This window comes from Pseudorca crassidens, chromosome 17, assembly GCF_039906515.1.
Source record: "Pseudorca crassidens isolate mPseCra1 chromosome 17, mPseCra1.hap1, whole genome shotgun sequence".
Taxonomy (NCBI): Eukaryota; Metazoa; Chordata; class Mammalia; order Artiodactyla; family Delphinidae; genus Pseudorca; species Pseudorca crassidens.
Window position 1 is genome coordinate 33,483,947 of NC_090312.1, and position 14,864 is coordinate 33,498,810.

Consider the following 14,864-nt stretch of genomic DNA (forward strand, 5'->3'; position numbering starts at 1 on the left):
CTTTGCCAGCCCATTCCATCATCTAGGGCCTTGCCACTCAGAGTGTGGTCCCTGGAACACAGTGCTGACATCCCATGGGAGCTCGTTAGCAATGCAGGTCCTTGGACCCCATCCCAGATGCACTGAATCAGAATGTCCCCTTATAACTAGAACCCCAGGTGATTCCTATGCGTATTGAATTTGAGGCTCACTGCCCAAGGAGGCACAAAAGATACCCAATTAGTAATTGTCTCTATTGTAGTTGCCTAGCAATTCAGTGCTCTTATTACCTTGGATTTTATTGTTGAATTGCCAACTATATACCCTTCAGAGATAGCGACCTGAGGGTTAATGATTATAACAACTAACTTTGTTGAGTGCTTAATATGTGCTTGGCACATATTTTAGTATATCTTTTATCTCATTTCAAGTTTTGTTATATATTATCTCACCACTGCATTGTAATATACAATATTTTTTTAAATTGTCATAACAATGCTTCAAGCTAAATTTTATCACTGTTTTGTGACTGATGAAACTGAGGCTTGGGAAAGTTTGGTAAATTAAGCCCAAGATCACTTTACTAGTACGTCCTAAACCTGAAATTCAAGTCTATCCAACTCCAAAGCCCATATTTTTTATTACCCTCCACTCTGTTCCAGAAGAAATCAGTTTACAGAGTTGGGAAATGCAGATACCAAGTTATTTAATTGGTTTTGTTTATTGGCCTTACATTTTTAACAAATTTATTTAAAATATTGCCATCATTTTGTTATTTTTTTATCATTGTTAAAAGAAGAAAACATTCCAGAAATGGAAATGATCAAGAATGTATTAAGTGAAGAGTAAACATCTTCTATCTCTCTCAGCTCAGTCCTTGGAACTAGCAATTTTTAACCATGTCTATTTTTTTGGTGGTTTCCTTCAAATTTCTAAACCATAAATTTGTAAGCAATGACATAAATTTTTGACAGTATCACTTGACTCTGAGTGATGAAAAAAGAACAGTCTAGCCTACATAAATCTTACCTCTCACCTCCTGAGTTTTGTTAGTAGTAAATGTTCACTTCAGGTAATATTACTTAAATTTATGTGTTTTGGCTATTGTTTTGTGTGTGGTATCTCTTTATTCTCTACTAGGCTGAAAAGGAATTGAGAGGCCCAGCATCACCCTCTCTGCCCCCTCCTGACTTCTTTCAGCTGTATTATTATCTTTACATGGACAGGAGTTACAGCATTTTCAGTTGGCTCTAGGACTAGAATCAGGTCTTCCAAGCTTTGTCTATAGGTTAGGTCTAAAATTTAGAACTTATAAAGTAAGATTGTGGAAATACTCTTCTTGGTAGAAACAATTCAGGAGACGAGAACCTCAGAGGAATTTATATCACTAACGTGAGAGTGAAAGCTAATGTCATGTAACTCTTGGAGAGGCCAGGTGTCAAGGTGAAGGGGGTTTCCTTTCCTACACTCCCATAAGATGCACGGCGTGCCTTATTGTAGTTTGCCACGTATTTAGACCATTATTGTCTTGTCTTTTTTTTGGCTTGGAATTTTTCCAATTAGCTCTTCTTAATATAGGTTCAGAAAAGAAACATGTACACTTCCTTTACTATATCATGAAGATTTTCCAGCTTCTACCTCATACCTTCTATTGAATGGAATCAGCTTCTGTTGAAATGAATCAGCTCTTCTTGCAGAGATATTTTTTTTTTTTTTTTTTTTTTTTTTTGCAGTATGCGGGCCCCTCACTGTTGTGGTCTCTCCTGCTGCGGAGCACAGGCTCCAGACGCGCAGGCCCAGCGGCCATGGCCCACGGGCCCAGCCGCTCCGCGGCACGTGGGATCCTCCCGGACCGGGGCACGAACCCGCGCCCCCTGCATCGGCAGGCGGACTCCCAACCACTGCGCCACCAGGGAAGCCCCAGAGATATTTTTTTAAGAGGAGAATCTTTTGGCTTTCTGCTTTATTTTTATACTTTCCAAGGTGTAGAGATGCCATCCTTGGATTTCTTTTCACAGAATCCTAGGTTGGATATACTGTTTCTTGGTTCCCATCTCTCCCCTTTTCTTGAATCACTGTGAAGATTCTCATGTGATTTTTAAAAAAAAACGTTTATTTAGTTAGTTATTTCGCTGCATCAGGTCTTAGTTGCTGTGGCACACGGGCTCCAGAGTGCTCGGGCTTAGTTGCCCCGCAGCATGTGGGATCTTAGTTCCCTGTGTCCCCTGCCTTGGAAGGCAGATTCTTAACCACTGGGCCACCAGGGAAGTCCCTCTCATGTGAGTTTTAAAGGAAGAGTGTTAGAAGGTAAATTTTCTGATTCTTTGTCCTCAAGCTTGTTTGCAACTTGAACGGACATAGAATTCTAGGTTCAGAATGATTTCCTTGTGAATTATAAGGGCACCATTTCATTCCCTTCTGGCGTCTAGTGTTACTGATACGTAGACAAATGCCAATAAAATTCACGTCCTTTGGTCACTCTTTTCACCATCTGGAAGATTTTTATATTTTCTCTTCATTTTAGACTTCCAGAATTTATATTAAGACTATGTTTAGCGGTAGGATTTTAAAAATTCACCTTCATGTTCAGATGTCTGTTTAATCTGAAGGCTGATCTTTGATTCTGAACATTTTTCTTCTATTATTTCCTTCATATTAATTTTCTCTGTTCCTCTCTTGGAACTCCACTAGAAGACCTCTTGAACTAAGCCTCCATGTCCTTTAACTACTTTCACCTTTAAAAAAGCCTGATTTTTGCTCTATATTTTAGGAAAGGATTTTGTTTACTTCTTCTTTCCTTCTAATAAACTTTCATTTTGGTAATCATATATTTATTTCCAAGAAAACACTTTTCCTTCAATGGATGAGATCTTTTTGACCTCATTAGAATACTAACAGAGATTTTTTTTTTTTTAATTCTGTTTTCTGGATCTTCTTGTTTCTTGCTGAGTCAATTTTTCAGTTTTTTTTTTTAAACATCTTGGCCCTTCTTTTTATGTTGTTTGTTTTTTCTTTAAGTGTCTGGTGATCTTGGGCTGTCTGTATTCATGACTGGACAGTTCAGGTGATTAGAGGAGGGAGCTGGTGTGGATCCCCCTCTGCTGGTGAGTAGGCCCCGCCCCCAAATGAGAGCACCAACAGTGAGATTGTGAACATTGTGAATGTAAATGGGGCGTGGTTACTGGTGAGCTTCGGTTGTCAGGTGAGCTTCACTCTGTAGCATCAGCACCACCTTAGAAAGCTTTATTCCCCAGGCAGAGGGCGGGATGAGGGCTAACTGCCCCAGCTCATCCCCTTCCCCGCAGCAAGAGGAATGTCTGTCATGACCCTTCTGCTCGTTTGAGTTCAAGCTGTAGCTGCCTCTACTTTCCTTAATAAGCATCGCCATCCCATCTGCTTTCTGTCTTCCTACAATCTATCATGACCTCTGGTCGGCCATGGTTCCTCTTTTATTCTCAGCACCGTTTTGGATTTTGTTCATCTGTTGTACATCTTCACCGGGGTTTGATGTGAACTGGAAAGCCAGAGACGGGAATGCATGTTCAGTCCATCAGCTTTCTTTCAAAGCCTGCGGTTTCCCTACCATGATATTTCCTTTTAGCGTTCAGCACCTGCAATAAAAAGTGAAAAGCAGGTTACAGGGAAAAGAAGAAAGCTTTCACGTGCAAGCCATGGAGAGCTGAGTTGCCTTTGACCGTTTGCAAGGAATTTCAATTTCATGCTTATTTCAAGTCTCAGTTAATCTAAGTTGAGTAACTAGGTTAGTTCCCATCTTTACTGTGAGAAGCCACTTTTGCAAAAATGAGGCAAGTGAATCAGAAGGCTGTCCCTAGAGTGTTATCCTTTTCTTCCAGAAGCAGAATCCCCCCTCCCTGGCTCCATACCCCCAGTATAAAGTTGGACAAACCAGCTGAAATTGTATCTCATATAGAAGTTCCCACCTACCACTCTTAGACCTCTCTCACTCACTGTACTCTAGTCTTTGTGCAAATAGTATATGTGTCCATATATGTCATTTGTTTCAGTGACAGAGGTACTTTTTACTTTGGTTTGAATAGCTTTGGGTATCGATGTGCCTTTTCTGCCGTGTATTGACATATGGAATTAATAGTGTTTAAAAAGACATATTGTTCACCTCTCCTTCCCACCTCCCAGTAAAACTTGCATGCACGTGGATTCATTATTTTTCTGGTGCTTTGCTTAGAGTGGTGGCAGTTTCTCCCAGCAGCTTACTTGCTGCTCTCTTTGGTGTATATCTGTTATAATAAATTTGTTTACCAATTAATGACTGAAATTTTCAATACTGTTTTTTAGTTCCCTGTTTAACTTGTTTTAATTTACCTTAATAAAACTCATTCTATTTTACATCCATATTCGTGTCTTCAGGGTATAAATATGACTGTCACTTGAACTTATTAATAAAATGTTTTCTTTATGCTTTTCATAAAAAACCAAGTTATTGGACACCTAATATGTGCTTGGCACTGTGCTTTTGGCATTGGATTTGCAAAAATGATTAAGATAACTGTGGTTCTCAGGTAGCTTCCAGTGAACTGGGCTACATGATGGTTGGGGTTTTTTTGTTTGCTTTGCTTTGGTTTTGGTTTTCCATGTTGTAGAAAGCTTTATTTTCCAGGCTTATTGCTGTAAAACATAAACTTCTCTTACAGGGAGGTTTAGATGTCCTATTTTCCATTTTATTTAAACTCTGCCCCCCGCCCCCCCAGCGTATTTCTCTTGTATTTGGGGACTAACAGGGAGAAAGGGCCACACAGAGGCCACTCTGCCCATGTGGTCACACTGCCCCCTGCTTGTTGGTGCTGAATAGAGAAAACCAAATCTCACACAAGTACGATGAGCTGATGCTTGGTAACCAGTACTTTTCCTAAGAAAGGGTTGATGTGTGCCCGAGTTAAGGTGGATTTGAATCTCAGGCTTCCTTTTTCTTTCTTGTGCATGAACATCCGAACATCCCTTGTCCTTTAAATTTAGAACAAGATGATTTACCTTATGTCCAACTGCAAAGCAGTTCAAGACTGCCCATTTTAAAAGATTAAAAAAAAAAGAAGAAGAAGAATTGTGTAACCATAAGGAAACTAACATTTGTAGAATGTATTTGTTTGCTGCTCTAACAAAGTACCACAGACTGGGTGGCTTAAAACAATGGAAATTAATTTTCTCACAGTCCTGGAGGATAGAAGTTCAAGACCTAAGTGTTGGCAACATTGGTTTACCTGTGGGCACTGAAGGAAGGATGCGTGCGCTCCAGACCTCTCTCCTTGGCTTGGAAGGGCTGTCTCCTCCTTGTGTCTTCACATTGTCTTCCCTCTGTGTGTGTGTGTGTGTGTGTGTGTCCAGATTTCCTCTCCTTATAAGGACCCCAGTTGTATTGAATGAGGGCTCACTTCTAATGACCTTATTTTAACCTAATTACCTCTTTTAAGGACCCCAGTCGTATTAAATGAGGGCTCACTTCTAATGACCTCATTTCAACCTAATTACCTCTTTAAAGCGCCCTATCTCCAAATACAATCACATTCTGAGATCCTGGGGGTTAGGACTTCAACATGTGAATTTTGACAAGGGACACAATTCAGCTCATAACATGAAGTGACTCCAGGATCCCAGGAAGATGCTAGATATTTTCGTATATGTTAAGTTGTTTGATCCTCACAAAATTGCCACACTAGAGGGACGTTACGATCCCATTTCATAGATGAGAAAAACTGAGACCAAGAGCAATGACTCATCATGCACAAGGTCACCAACTAAAAGCAAAATCGGGATTTGAACCTGAATCTGTGTGATCTATTTTATTATGCTGCTTCTACGTATTTTCCTTCTCAATTATTTTCTTTCGTTGTAAGTGTAATATTTTGAACCCAGACGAAGCCCAGGAAGGTTCTACTTTATCCTTCTAGCCGGGAGAAATTATTTTTATAAAAGCGTTTGGCCTTCTGTTTGGCAGCCGGTGCTTCCACTCTGGGGCACCTATGCCAGCTTCTCTGCATCTTTCAACCTTTTCTAAAAGATCCCATGACTTGATTAAATGCTGCTCCCAAATTCAGACAAGATGTTAACATCTGCTCTATCACTTTCATCTAATAAACAATGGGCTGTCTGGTCAGGGATGGGGGGTAGTTTTGGTTGGTTGGACATGTTTCACTATTTGGAAATCGTAACAATCTCTCAGAGAGCAGAACTCCTTTAACTGGGAGATTGCATCATAAGTGAAGGGTTTTTTTTGGTTTTGAGCTAAATGATGGAGAAAGAAGGAGAGAACATGTATGGGGAGACAGGATACAACATAATGTGAAACTGGCTGAGACAGCGGGAGGATATTAATGATGGATATGTACTATCTTCCAGGAGTTGCTGAAATCGTCTGGTCTCGAGTGTAATCAGGAGAGTATCAGGCTAGGACAGATCTAGGACTTTTCATTACTAACCTGTTAAATGTAGTAAATCAAACCAGTAAGTGAAATTGGAAAATTGCTTAACCACATCCACAGATCTTATGGTTGACTTTTAAAAATAACATGCTCTTTACCAAGAAATGAAAAATGATACTTTTCCTACTAACATACTGCATATGTATGGTATGTTATCAGTATACTAGGATTCTAATTCTAATGTACCACTCACTACCCCTGTGTCATAGACAAATTAGTCTTATTGAGTGTCAGTTTCTTTGTCTGTCAAACCAGTGTTTGGGTTGCCATGAAGGTCAAGTAAGATATATGACCTTCAAGCTGTATTTGCAAACTCTAGAGTGCTATACATACATTAGATGTGTTTATTACTACTTTATTTCTGGCCCAAATCTAACAGAACCCACCGTTATGCTGAATTAATCTAGTTTGATTCTTCAATTTATGTATTATCCAGGCCCCTTGTTTTCTTTTTACAGTTTGCATGCTGTTTAGTCCTTTGAAAAATGTCTTAGAACCATTGTGAAATACAGGGAAGAATAGTTAGGAATTTTTACTTTTTTATTTTTTCATTTTTTTAAGTACTTACAGATAAATTAATGGGGAGACAGTTGAAAATAACCCTGTAAACAAAGAGCTTGTTGTATAGACCAAAAAAGTGGCACGTCATATTGTAAAGGTGCTAAACCCTTCCAAGGAAATTACCTGTCATCTGGTTTCAGAACAGTCCTGGCAGACTCCTGGTAGATGCTGACACTTTTAATTTTTCCTGAGAGCTATTAAAATTGTAGAAATTTTGGAACTGTATTCCCATACCACCTTGATGGGCCAAATGATTGAACAGAACATGTGATCAGACTCTTTCCTCTGTAATGAAGTACCAGGAAAAATCCTGAGTTGGCAACTTGTAAAGTGATTGCAGATCAAGAATCTGAGTTTTTCATTGTCCAAGCATCCGTAAGAAGTTCTCTTGGAATAGGAAGGTCTCTTTGTACCTGCAGATGAAATACCATGCCCGTCCTGTTATCTCTCCAGGAAATAGTGCATTACCTCTTAGTTCATGTTAAAAGTGATTGCTTCTTGTTCGGTACACCAGAAGGAGATACTAACGGCATTTCCTCTTTTCCGGGAAGAGGACAGTAAGAAATGGGGTGGGATTCATCTAGTGTGTGTATATCATGAAAGTGAAGGATATTAGCCGTGGCTCACTTCTTGGAGGATAACTTTTATTAACAATAGTTTGATGCTAGGTTACATAAGAGGCAAAGTTGGTTAGGCTTCAAGCAGCCTTGCTTTCACGGTTTTTCAAATCCCTAGGCTCACTGGAGGAAGATGGCTCATTTGGGGGAGAAATGATCTGTGAGGTAATAGGGTGCTACGTTCCAGTTCGATATGACTCAGGCAGCTGGTGGCCATCCACTGTCAGGACTCTGAGGAAATCAGTGCATTTCAGTTGTATATCAGGATTTTAACTCAAGTCTGTGGCGTCTGGTTAACCAGAGTGAAGTAATTGGGATGCCAGCTTCTCCTTTCTGTGCACTCTCCTTCATGACGGCTTGGATATGAGCAGGTGGATGCCAAAGAATCTATTATGCTGACAAATGCTAATCAGAGATAGGCTCCTGATTTTAAATTCAAATTCACTACACGCTATTAACTTTTCTAACACTGTGTGCTTTTGATGGCCTCATTTGCATGATTTTATAAATATGCAGTTCTGGCTACAGTTTTATTATCTGAGTGTTATTTTATTTAACATAAGTTTTTAGAGGAGGTTTATACCTTAAGGGTGTGCAAAGATGATTGGTCTACTTGCAACAGAGATATAGTGTGGTTGGACTCTGTATGACCATAAGATCATTGTCATCAGGATAGTAGAGTGTAGAGGTTAGGACCACTCAAGTCAAAATGCCTGGATTCAGACCCTACCTTCTCCACCCCGTCTATGCTGAGTGCGTGTAATTTAACTGTACAAAAGTTACTTAATCCTATAAGCCTTAACCTCATCTTTTATAAAAGTTTTATCTTTATTTATTTATTTTATTGAAACATAGTTGATTTATAATGCTGTGTTAGTTTCAGGTGTACCGCAAAGTGATTCAGTTATACACATATATACATATATATATATATATATTCTTTTTCAGATTCTTTTCCCTTACAGATTATTACAAAATATTAAATATAGTTCCCTGTGCTATACAGTAGGTCCTCGTTGTTTATCTATTTTACATATAGTAGTGTGTATTTGTTAATCCCAGACTCCTAATTTATCCCTCCCTCCCTTCCCCTTTGGTAACCATAAGTTTGTTTTCTATGTCTGTGGGTCTATTTCTGTTTTGTAAATAAGTTCATTTGTATCATTGTTTTTTAGATTCCACATATAAGTGATATCATGTGATATTTCTCTTTCTCTGTCTGGCTTACTTCACTTAGTATATGATAATCTCTAGGTCCATCCATGTTGCTGCAGATGGCATTATTCCATTCTTTTTTATGGCTGAGTAATATTCCATTGTATATATGTACCACATCCTCTTTATCCATTCACCTGTTGATGGACATTTAGGTTGCTTCCATGTCTTCCATTTAGGTTGCTATTGTAAATAGTGCTGCAGTGAACATCGGGGTGCATGTATCTTTTTGAATTATAGTTTTCTCTAGATATTTGCCCAGGACTCATACTTTAATGGAGATAATAATAGCTTTTCCCAGATAGGGTTTTTGAGAAGATTCCATTAGAATGGCACATATTTCAGCCAGCTTTTGCTAGGTTATGCTACAGTGACAAATTAACCGAAAATATCAGTGGCTTACAATGGCAGAGATTTATTTCTTATTCGTACTCATATCCATCATCGGTTGGCTCTGCCTCTGCTCTATAGTCTCTTCATTCTGAGACACACCTGAAGAAGCAGCTTCTACTGGTCTCATGACAGAGGGAGAACTCATTGTGGCTCTAACAGGTTCTGCTTGGAAGCAGCACATGTTACTTCTATTCATATATAATTGGCCAAAGGAAGCCATGAGGCCAAGCCTAATATCAGCGAGTGGGTACAGTCATCTACCACAGCATGCAGTGCACACTGACTGGAGCATAGGAAAGGCTCGGTAAACAGTAGATTTTACTTTTCAGTCCTGATCAGAGAGGTAAATTGTAGTTTAGGTAGGACAGAGAAGACTAATATTTATGTGTTTGTCAAATGGCTCTCTTAAGAGCAAATCGAGGTGCTGAATGCTTCCCTTTGAACTTTCCAGGGAAGGTGGTCTATGGAGAAGCCATCGCAGCAGGTCTCGGCACAGATGGCACTCACTACTGGAATAGAGAATGGCCCCATGCAGCCCATCACGTTATGGGTCCACCCCTACGACCGGACCCTTCAACGCCTGACTTCCTCATGAACCTATTGGCTAAGTAATAGTTTAGTAGATGATTGTAAGGTATTTTACCAAAAGAAGATGTTTTGCTGGTCCCAAATCTTGAGTGTTTTGAGTGTAGGAGATCTTGTCCTACCATCTGGACCTTCCATTGACCTCCCAGTCTTCTGTCCTACTTGACCTCACAGGCCCTGGGGAATCCTTCATCTGGAGACCCAAAAGCATTGGCTTAATTGTGTTATGATGTGGTATAAAATTTCTCCTGGCCACAGAGAAATCGGATCATTTTTACTGAAATTTTCCTCTGCTCTGATGTTTTCGTTGTCTTTTCTATCTCTTGCTGCCTAGGACCAGACCAGGTCTCTTCAATATGCCCTATTTTTATCATACAGAATAGTCTTGAGTATTTTTCTATGCTGAAACAACCCAGGAACCAGATGTGCTTGTTGTATAGATACAAGAGATGATGATCTAGCCACTGGAGAGGTGAAAGGCAAAATCCTACCCTCTGAGCAGGTTATCCCCGTGAAAGGCCATCCAAACTATTTTCAGATGCTGTTTTGGGAGACATGTTGATCATTTATTCTTGAGAAATACACCATTCATGGACATTCAGACATTCCCCATTCACGGATACTCAGATCCAAGTTAACAAAAGAGCTTTTCACCACAGACTGTCCAAGAGTTCACTTGCCATTTCCTTTCAGGCTCCTACCTCCTTCAGCCTTCTACATCCCCAAGGTGACTCACAGGTCAAAGCACAATTCCTGTTGCTCGTGACCTCAACATCCTCAGCCAGTGTCCCACCTCTGCTCATCACAACATTGCCATGTGGCCAGGGGCTGCCTCTGTTCATGTGGATCACCCTGGTTCACCTTTGTGTAGTTCTGTACTCACAAGAAATTTTCACTTATGTTATTGCCAGTGACCCTGAATAATTGTCATCAAGTATATATAATTACCAATTTCTAGATGAGAAACTGAGCACTGGACAAACTCATAGTCACATAGCCAGTAGGTGATGGAGCCTAGAACCCACTTTTTCTGACCCAAGCACGATCCTTCATCATACTTCATGTAAGAGTATTATTCTCCCAAAGTGTTTCCTGGAATAGAGACAGGCATGGGTGAAATATGTACTTGAAAAAGCTGCCCATTCTCCATTGCAGTTTTCTGACTGTCAGTTGAGAATGGGGTCCAGAGACCAGGGAAGGTTATGGTAGCTTCCTCCTGACATATTCTATCTACTCACTCCTATTGCTCTTGTGTGTTTCTCTTTTACAGTGGTGATCTAACCATAACAGGGTCTGACCACTGCACTTTCAACACCTGCCAGAAAGCTCTTGGGAAGGACGATTTTACTAAGATTCCCAATGGAGTGAATGGTGTTGAGGACCGGATGTTAGTAATATGGGAAAAAGGCGTGGTGAGTTTCACAGGATTCAGTCTGTTTTGCCTGATTTTTCAGCCAGAATCTGGCCCATTTTAGGACCAGAGTGGCAAAAGCCTTCATAGAGAAGTTTTTTGATTGTTTTCACTAGAGTGGAAACTGGGAATACAACAGTAGCATCACCACCATGCCATCCCCCAAAATAATAATGAAAAACAATTTTCTTCTCTGCATGGTTTAGAGGATCTTTGCACCATGATGCAGACATTAGGGTATAAATTTAGATTGGGTACCTAGAGGATTATTCTTGAAATCTTTGAAATGTAATAGCACTTCTACTTGATTTCCATGTTTTTGAATCCTAGTTCCTCATGTGTCACTGATATAAATACTTCGAATGATTGAAAGGACATCAAGAATTTTTATTACGTTCATACCTCCTTTTCATATAAAAATGTAGATGCCCCTTTTAAAGAACTTTTGGATATTATGTTTTAAAAACTGCTATATGAGGTTACATAAATAATAATCCAAAATATAGAAAGAGATTTTTTTTTAATTTCATGATTTAAAAATTTCTACCTGAGGATGAAGAAGAATCAAATGGCTAAATGTTCATGTTAGCCTATCCAGCCAGCTGGCAGGTGTAGTTGTAAAGATCAGCAGTGGAGACTTGCCTGGTAAGACCTGAGGTCCCCATTGTCATGCCATTCTCACCCATCTCTCAGAACCCCTCCCTTCAATGGCACATTAATCACATCTCACACCACAGAATCCCTTACACATACCCCTCACTTCTAGCTCTAATGTTTTACCAGGTCTTGTCAATTTTATTTCCAAAATGCCTCCTTATTTCCACCATCATGTCCACCATTCTACTTTGAGGCCCATGTCTTGTTTGGACCATTGCAGTAGTCTCACAGCTGGTGCCCCTGCCTCCACTCTCTGCCTTGCTACAATCTATCCCATACTCTAAGACCAGAGTTGCCTTTCAAACACCAGGGTCTGTTCATGCTACTTTCCTCTCTAAAATCCTTTAATTTTCAGCATTACTTATTGGATGACATTTGAACAGTTAATTTACATGCAAGGACCTTCAAAACATCTCTACAGCCCTATCTTCTACCAATTGTCCTCTCCACCCCCTGCTACCTCTACCCTAATTCTAAGCATCCCAGATGACTTTTATTTTCTTTCTCTTTGCTTAGACTTTTTTTTTTTTTTTTTAGGAGACTCTAAACATATTTATTTTCCAAAGTTAACTTTCCTTTCTCATCTTTGTAATCTGGAAGTGTGGTCTAGAAAAGGCATGTGTTATTATTTCCATGTTTTCCATAACTAGATGAGGTTAAAATTCATTCTCTGTCTTATTTATTTATACTTTCTTTAAAACATCTTTATTGGAGTATAATTGCTTTACAATGGTATGTTAGTTTCTGCTTTACAACAAAATGAATCAGTTATATATATACATAAGTTCCCATATCTCTTCCCTCTTGCGTCTCCCTCCCTCCCACCCTCCCTATCCCACCCCTCTAGGTGGTCACAAAGCACCGAGCTGATCGCCCTGTGCTATGCGGCTGCTTCCCACTAGCTATCTACCTTACGTTTGGTAGTGTATATATGTCCATGCCTCTCTCTCTCTTTGTCACAGCTTACCCTTCCCCCTCCCCATATCCTTAAGTCCATTCTCTAGTAGGTCTGTGTCTTTATTCCTGTCTTACCCCTAGGTTCTTCATGACATTATTTTTTTCTTAAATTCCATATATATGTGTTAGCATACGGTATTTGTCTCTCTCTTTCTGACTTACTTCACTCTGTATGACAGACTCTAGGTCTATCCACCTCATTACAAATAGCTCAATTTCATTTCTTTTTATGGCTGAGTAATATTCCATTGTATATATGTGCCACATCTTCTTTATCCATTCATCCCATGATGGACATTTAGGTTGTTTCCATCTCCGGGCTATTGTAAATAGAGCTGCAATGAACAGTTTGGTACATGACTCTTTTTGAATTATGGTTTTCTCAGGGTATATGCCCAGTAGTGGGATTGCTGGGTCATATGGTAGTTCTATTTGTAGTTTTTTAAGGAACCTCCATACTGTTCTCCACAGTGGCTGTATCAATTTACATTCCCACCAACAGTGCAAGAGTGTTCCCTTTTCTCCACACCCTCTCCAGCATTTATTGTTTCTAGATTTTTTGATGATGGCCATTCTGACTCGTGTGAGATGATATCTCATTGTAGTTTTGATTTGCATTTCTCTAATGATTACTGATGTTGAGCATTCTTTCATGTGTTTGTTGGCAGTCTGTATATCTTCTTTGGAGAAATGTCTATTTAGGTCTTCTGCCCATTTTTGCATTGGGTTGTTTGTTTTTTTGTTACTAAGCTGCATGAGCTGCTTATAAATTTTGGAGATTAATCCTTTGTCAGTTGCTTCATGTGCAAATATTTTCTCCCATTCTGAGGGTTGTCTTTTCGTCTTGTTTATGGTTTCCTTTGCTGTGCAAAAGCTTTGAAGTTTCTTTAGGTCCCATTTGTTTATTTTTGTTTTTATTTCCATTTCTCTAGGAGGTGGGTCAAAAAGGATCTTGCTGTGATTTATGTCATAGAGTGTTCTGCCTATGTTTTTCTCTAAGAGTTTGATAGTTTCTGGCCTTACATTTAGGTCTTTAATCCATTTTGAGTTTATTTTTGTGTATGGTGTTAGGGAGTGATCTAATCTCATACTTTTACATGTACCTGTCCAGTTTTCCCAGCACCACTTATTGAAGAGGCTGTCCTTTCTCCACTGTACATTCCTGCCTCCTTTATCAAAGATAAGGTGACCATATGTGCGTGGGTCTATCTCTGGGCTTTCTCTCCTGTTCCATTGATTTATCTTTACGTTTTTGTTCCAGTACCATACTGTCTTGATTACTGTAGCTTTGTAGCATAGCCTGAAGTCAGGGAGCCTGATTCCTCCAGCTCCATTTTTCGTTCTCAAGATTGCTTTGGCTATTTGGGGTCTTTTGTGTTTCCATACAAATTGTGAAATTTTTTGTTCTAGCTCTGTGAAAAGTGCCAGTGGTAGTTTGATACGGATTGCATTGAATCGGTAGATTGCTTTGGGTAGTAGAGTTATTTTCACAATGTTAATTCTTCCAAGCCAAGAACATGGTATATCTCTCCATCTATTTGTATCATCTTTAATTTCTTTCATCAGTGTCTTATAATTTTCTGCATACAGGTCTTTTGTCTCCTTAGGTATGTTTATTCCTAGATATTTTATGCTTTTTGCTGCAATGGTAAATGGGAGTGTTTTCTTGATTTCACTTTCAGATTTTTCATCATTAGTGTATAGGAATGCCAGAGATTTCTGTGCATTAATTTTGTATCCTGCTACTTCACCAAATTCATTGATTAGCTCTAGTAGTTTTCTGGTAGCATCTTTAGGATTCTCTATGTATAGTAACATGTCATCTGCAAACAGTGACAGCTTTACTTCTTTTCCGATTTGGATTCCTTTTATTTCCTTTTCTTCTCTGATTGCTGTGGCTAAAACTTCCAAAACTATGTTGAATAAGAGTGGTGAGAGTGGGCAACCTTGTGTTGTTCCTGATCTTAGTGGAAATGCTTTCAGTTTTTCACCATTGAGGACGATGTTGGTTGTGGGTTTGTCATTATGTTGAGGAAA

The 14,864-nt window shown here is 39.4% G+C and overlaps 1 protein-coding gene across 2 annotated transcripts in view; it reads left to right on the plus strand.

Annotated features, from left to right (window-relative positions):
* The window catches only part of DPYS (dihydropyrimidinase), an 88,752-nt gene that overhangs the window by 24,223 nt on the left and 49,665 nt on the right, over positions 1-14,864 (plus strand). For both annotated transcript variants that reach the window (XM_067711507.1, XM_067711508.1), the window contains exons 5-6: positions 9,669-9,825; positions 11,073-11,214. In XM_067711507.1, coding sequence (XP_067567608.1) covers positions 9,669-9,825; positions 11,073-11,214 — 299 coding nt within the window. The remainder of the gene's footprint in view (positions 1-9,668; positions 9,826-11,072; positions 11,215-14,864) is intronic.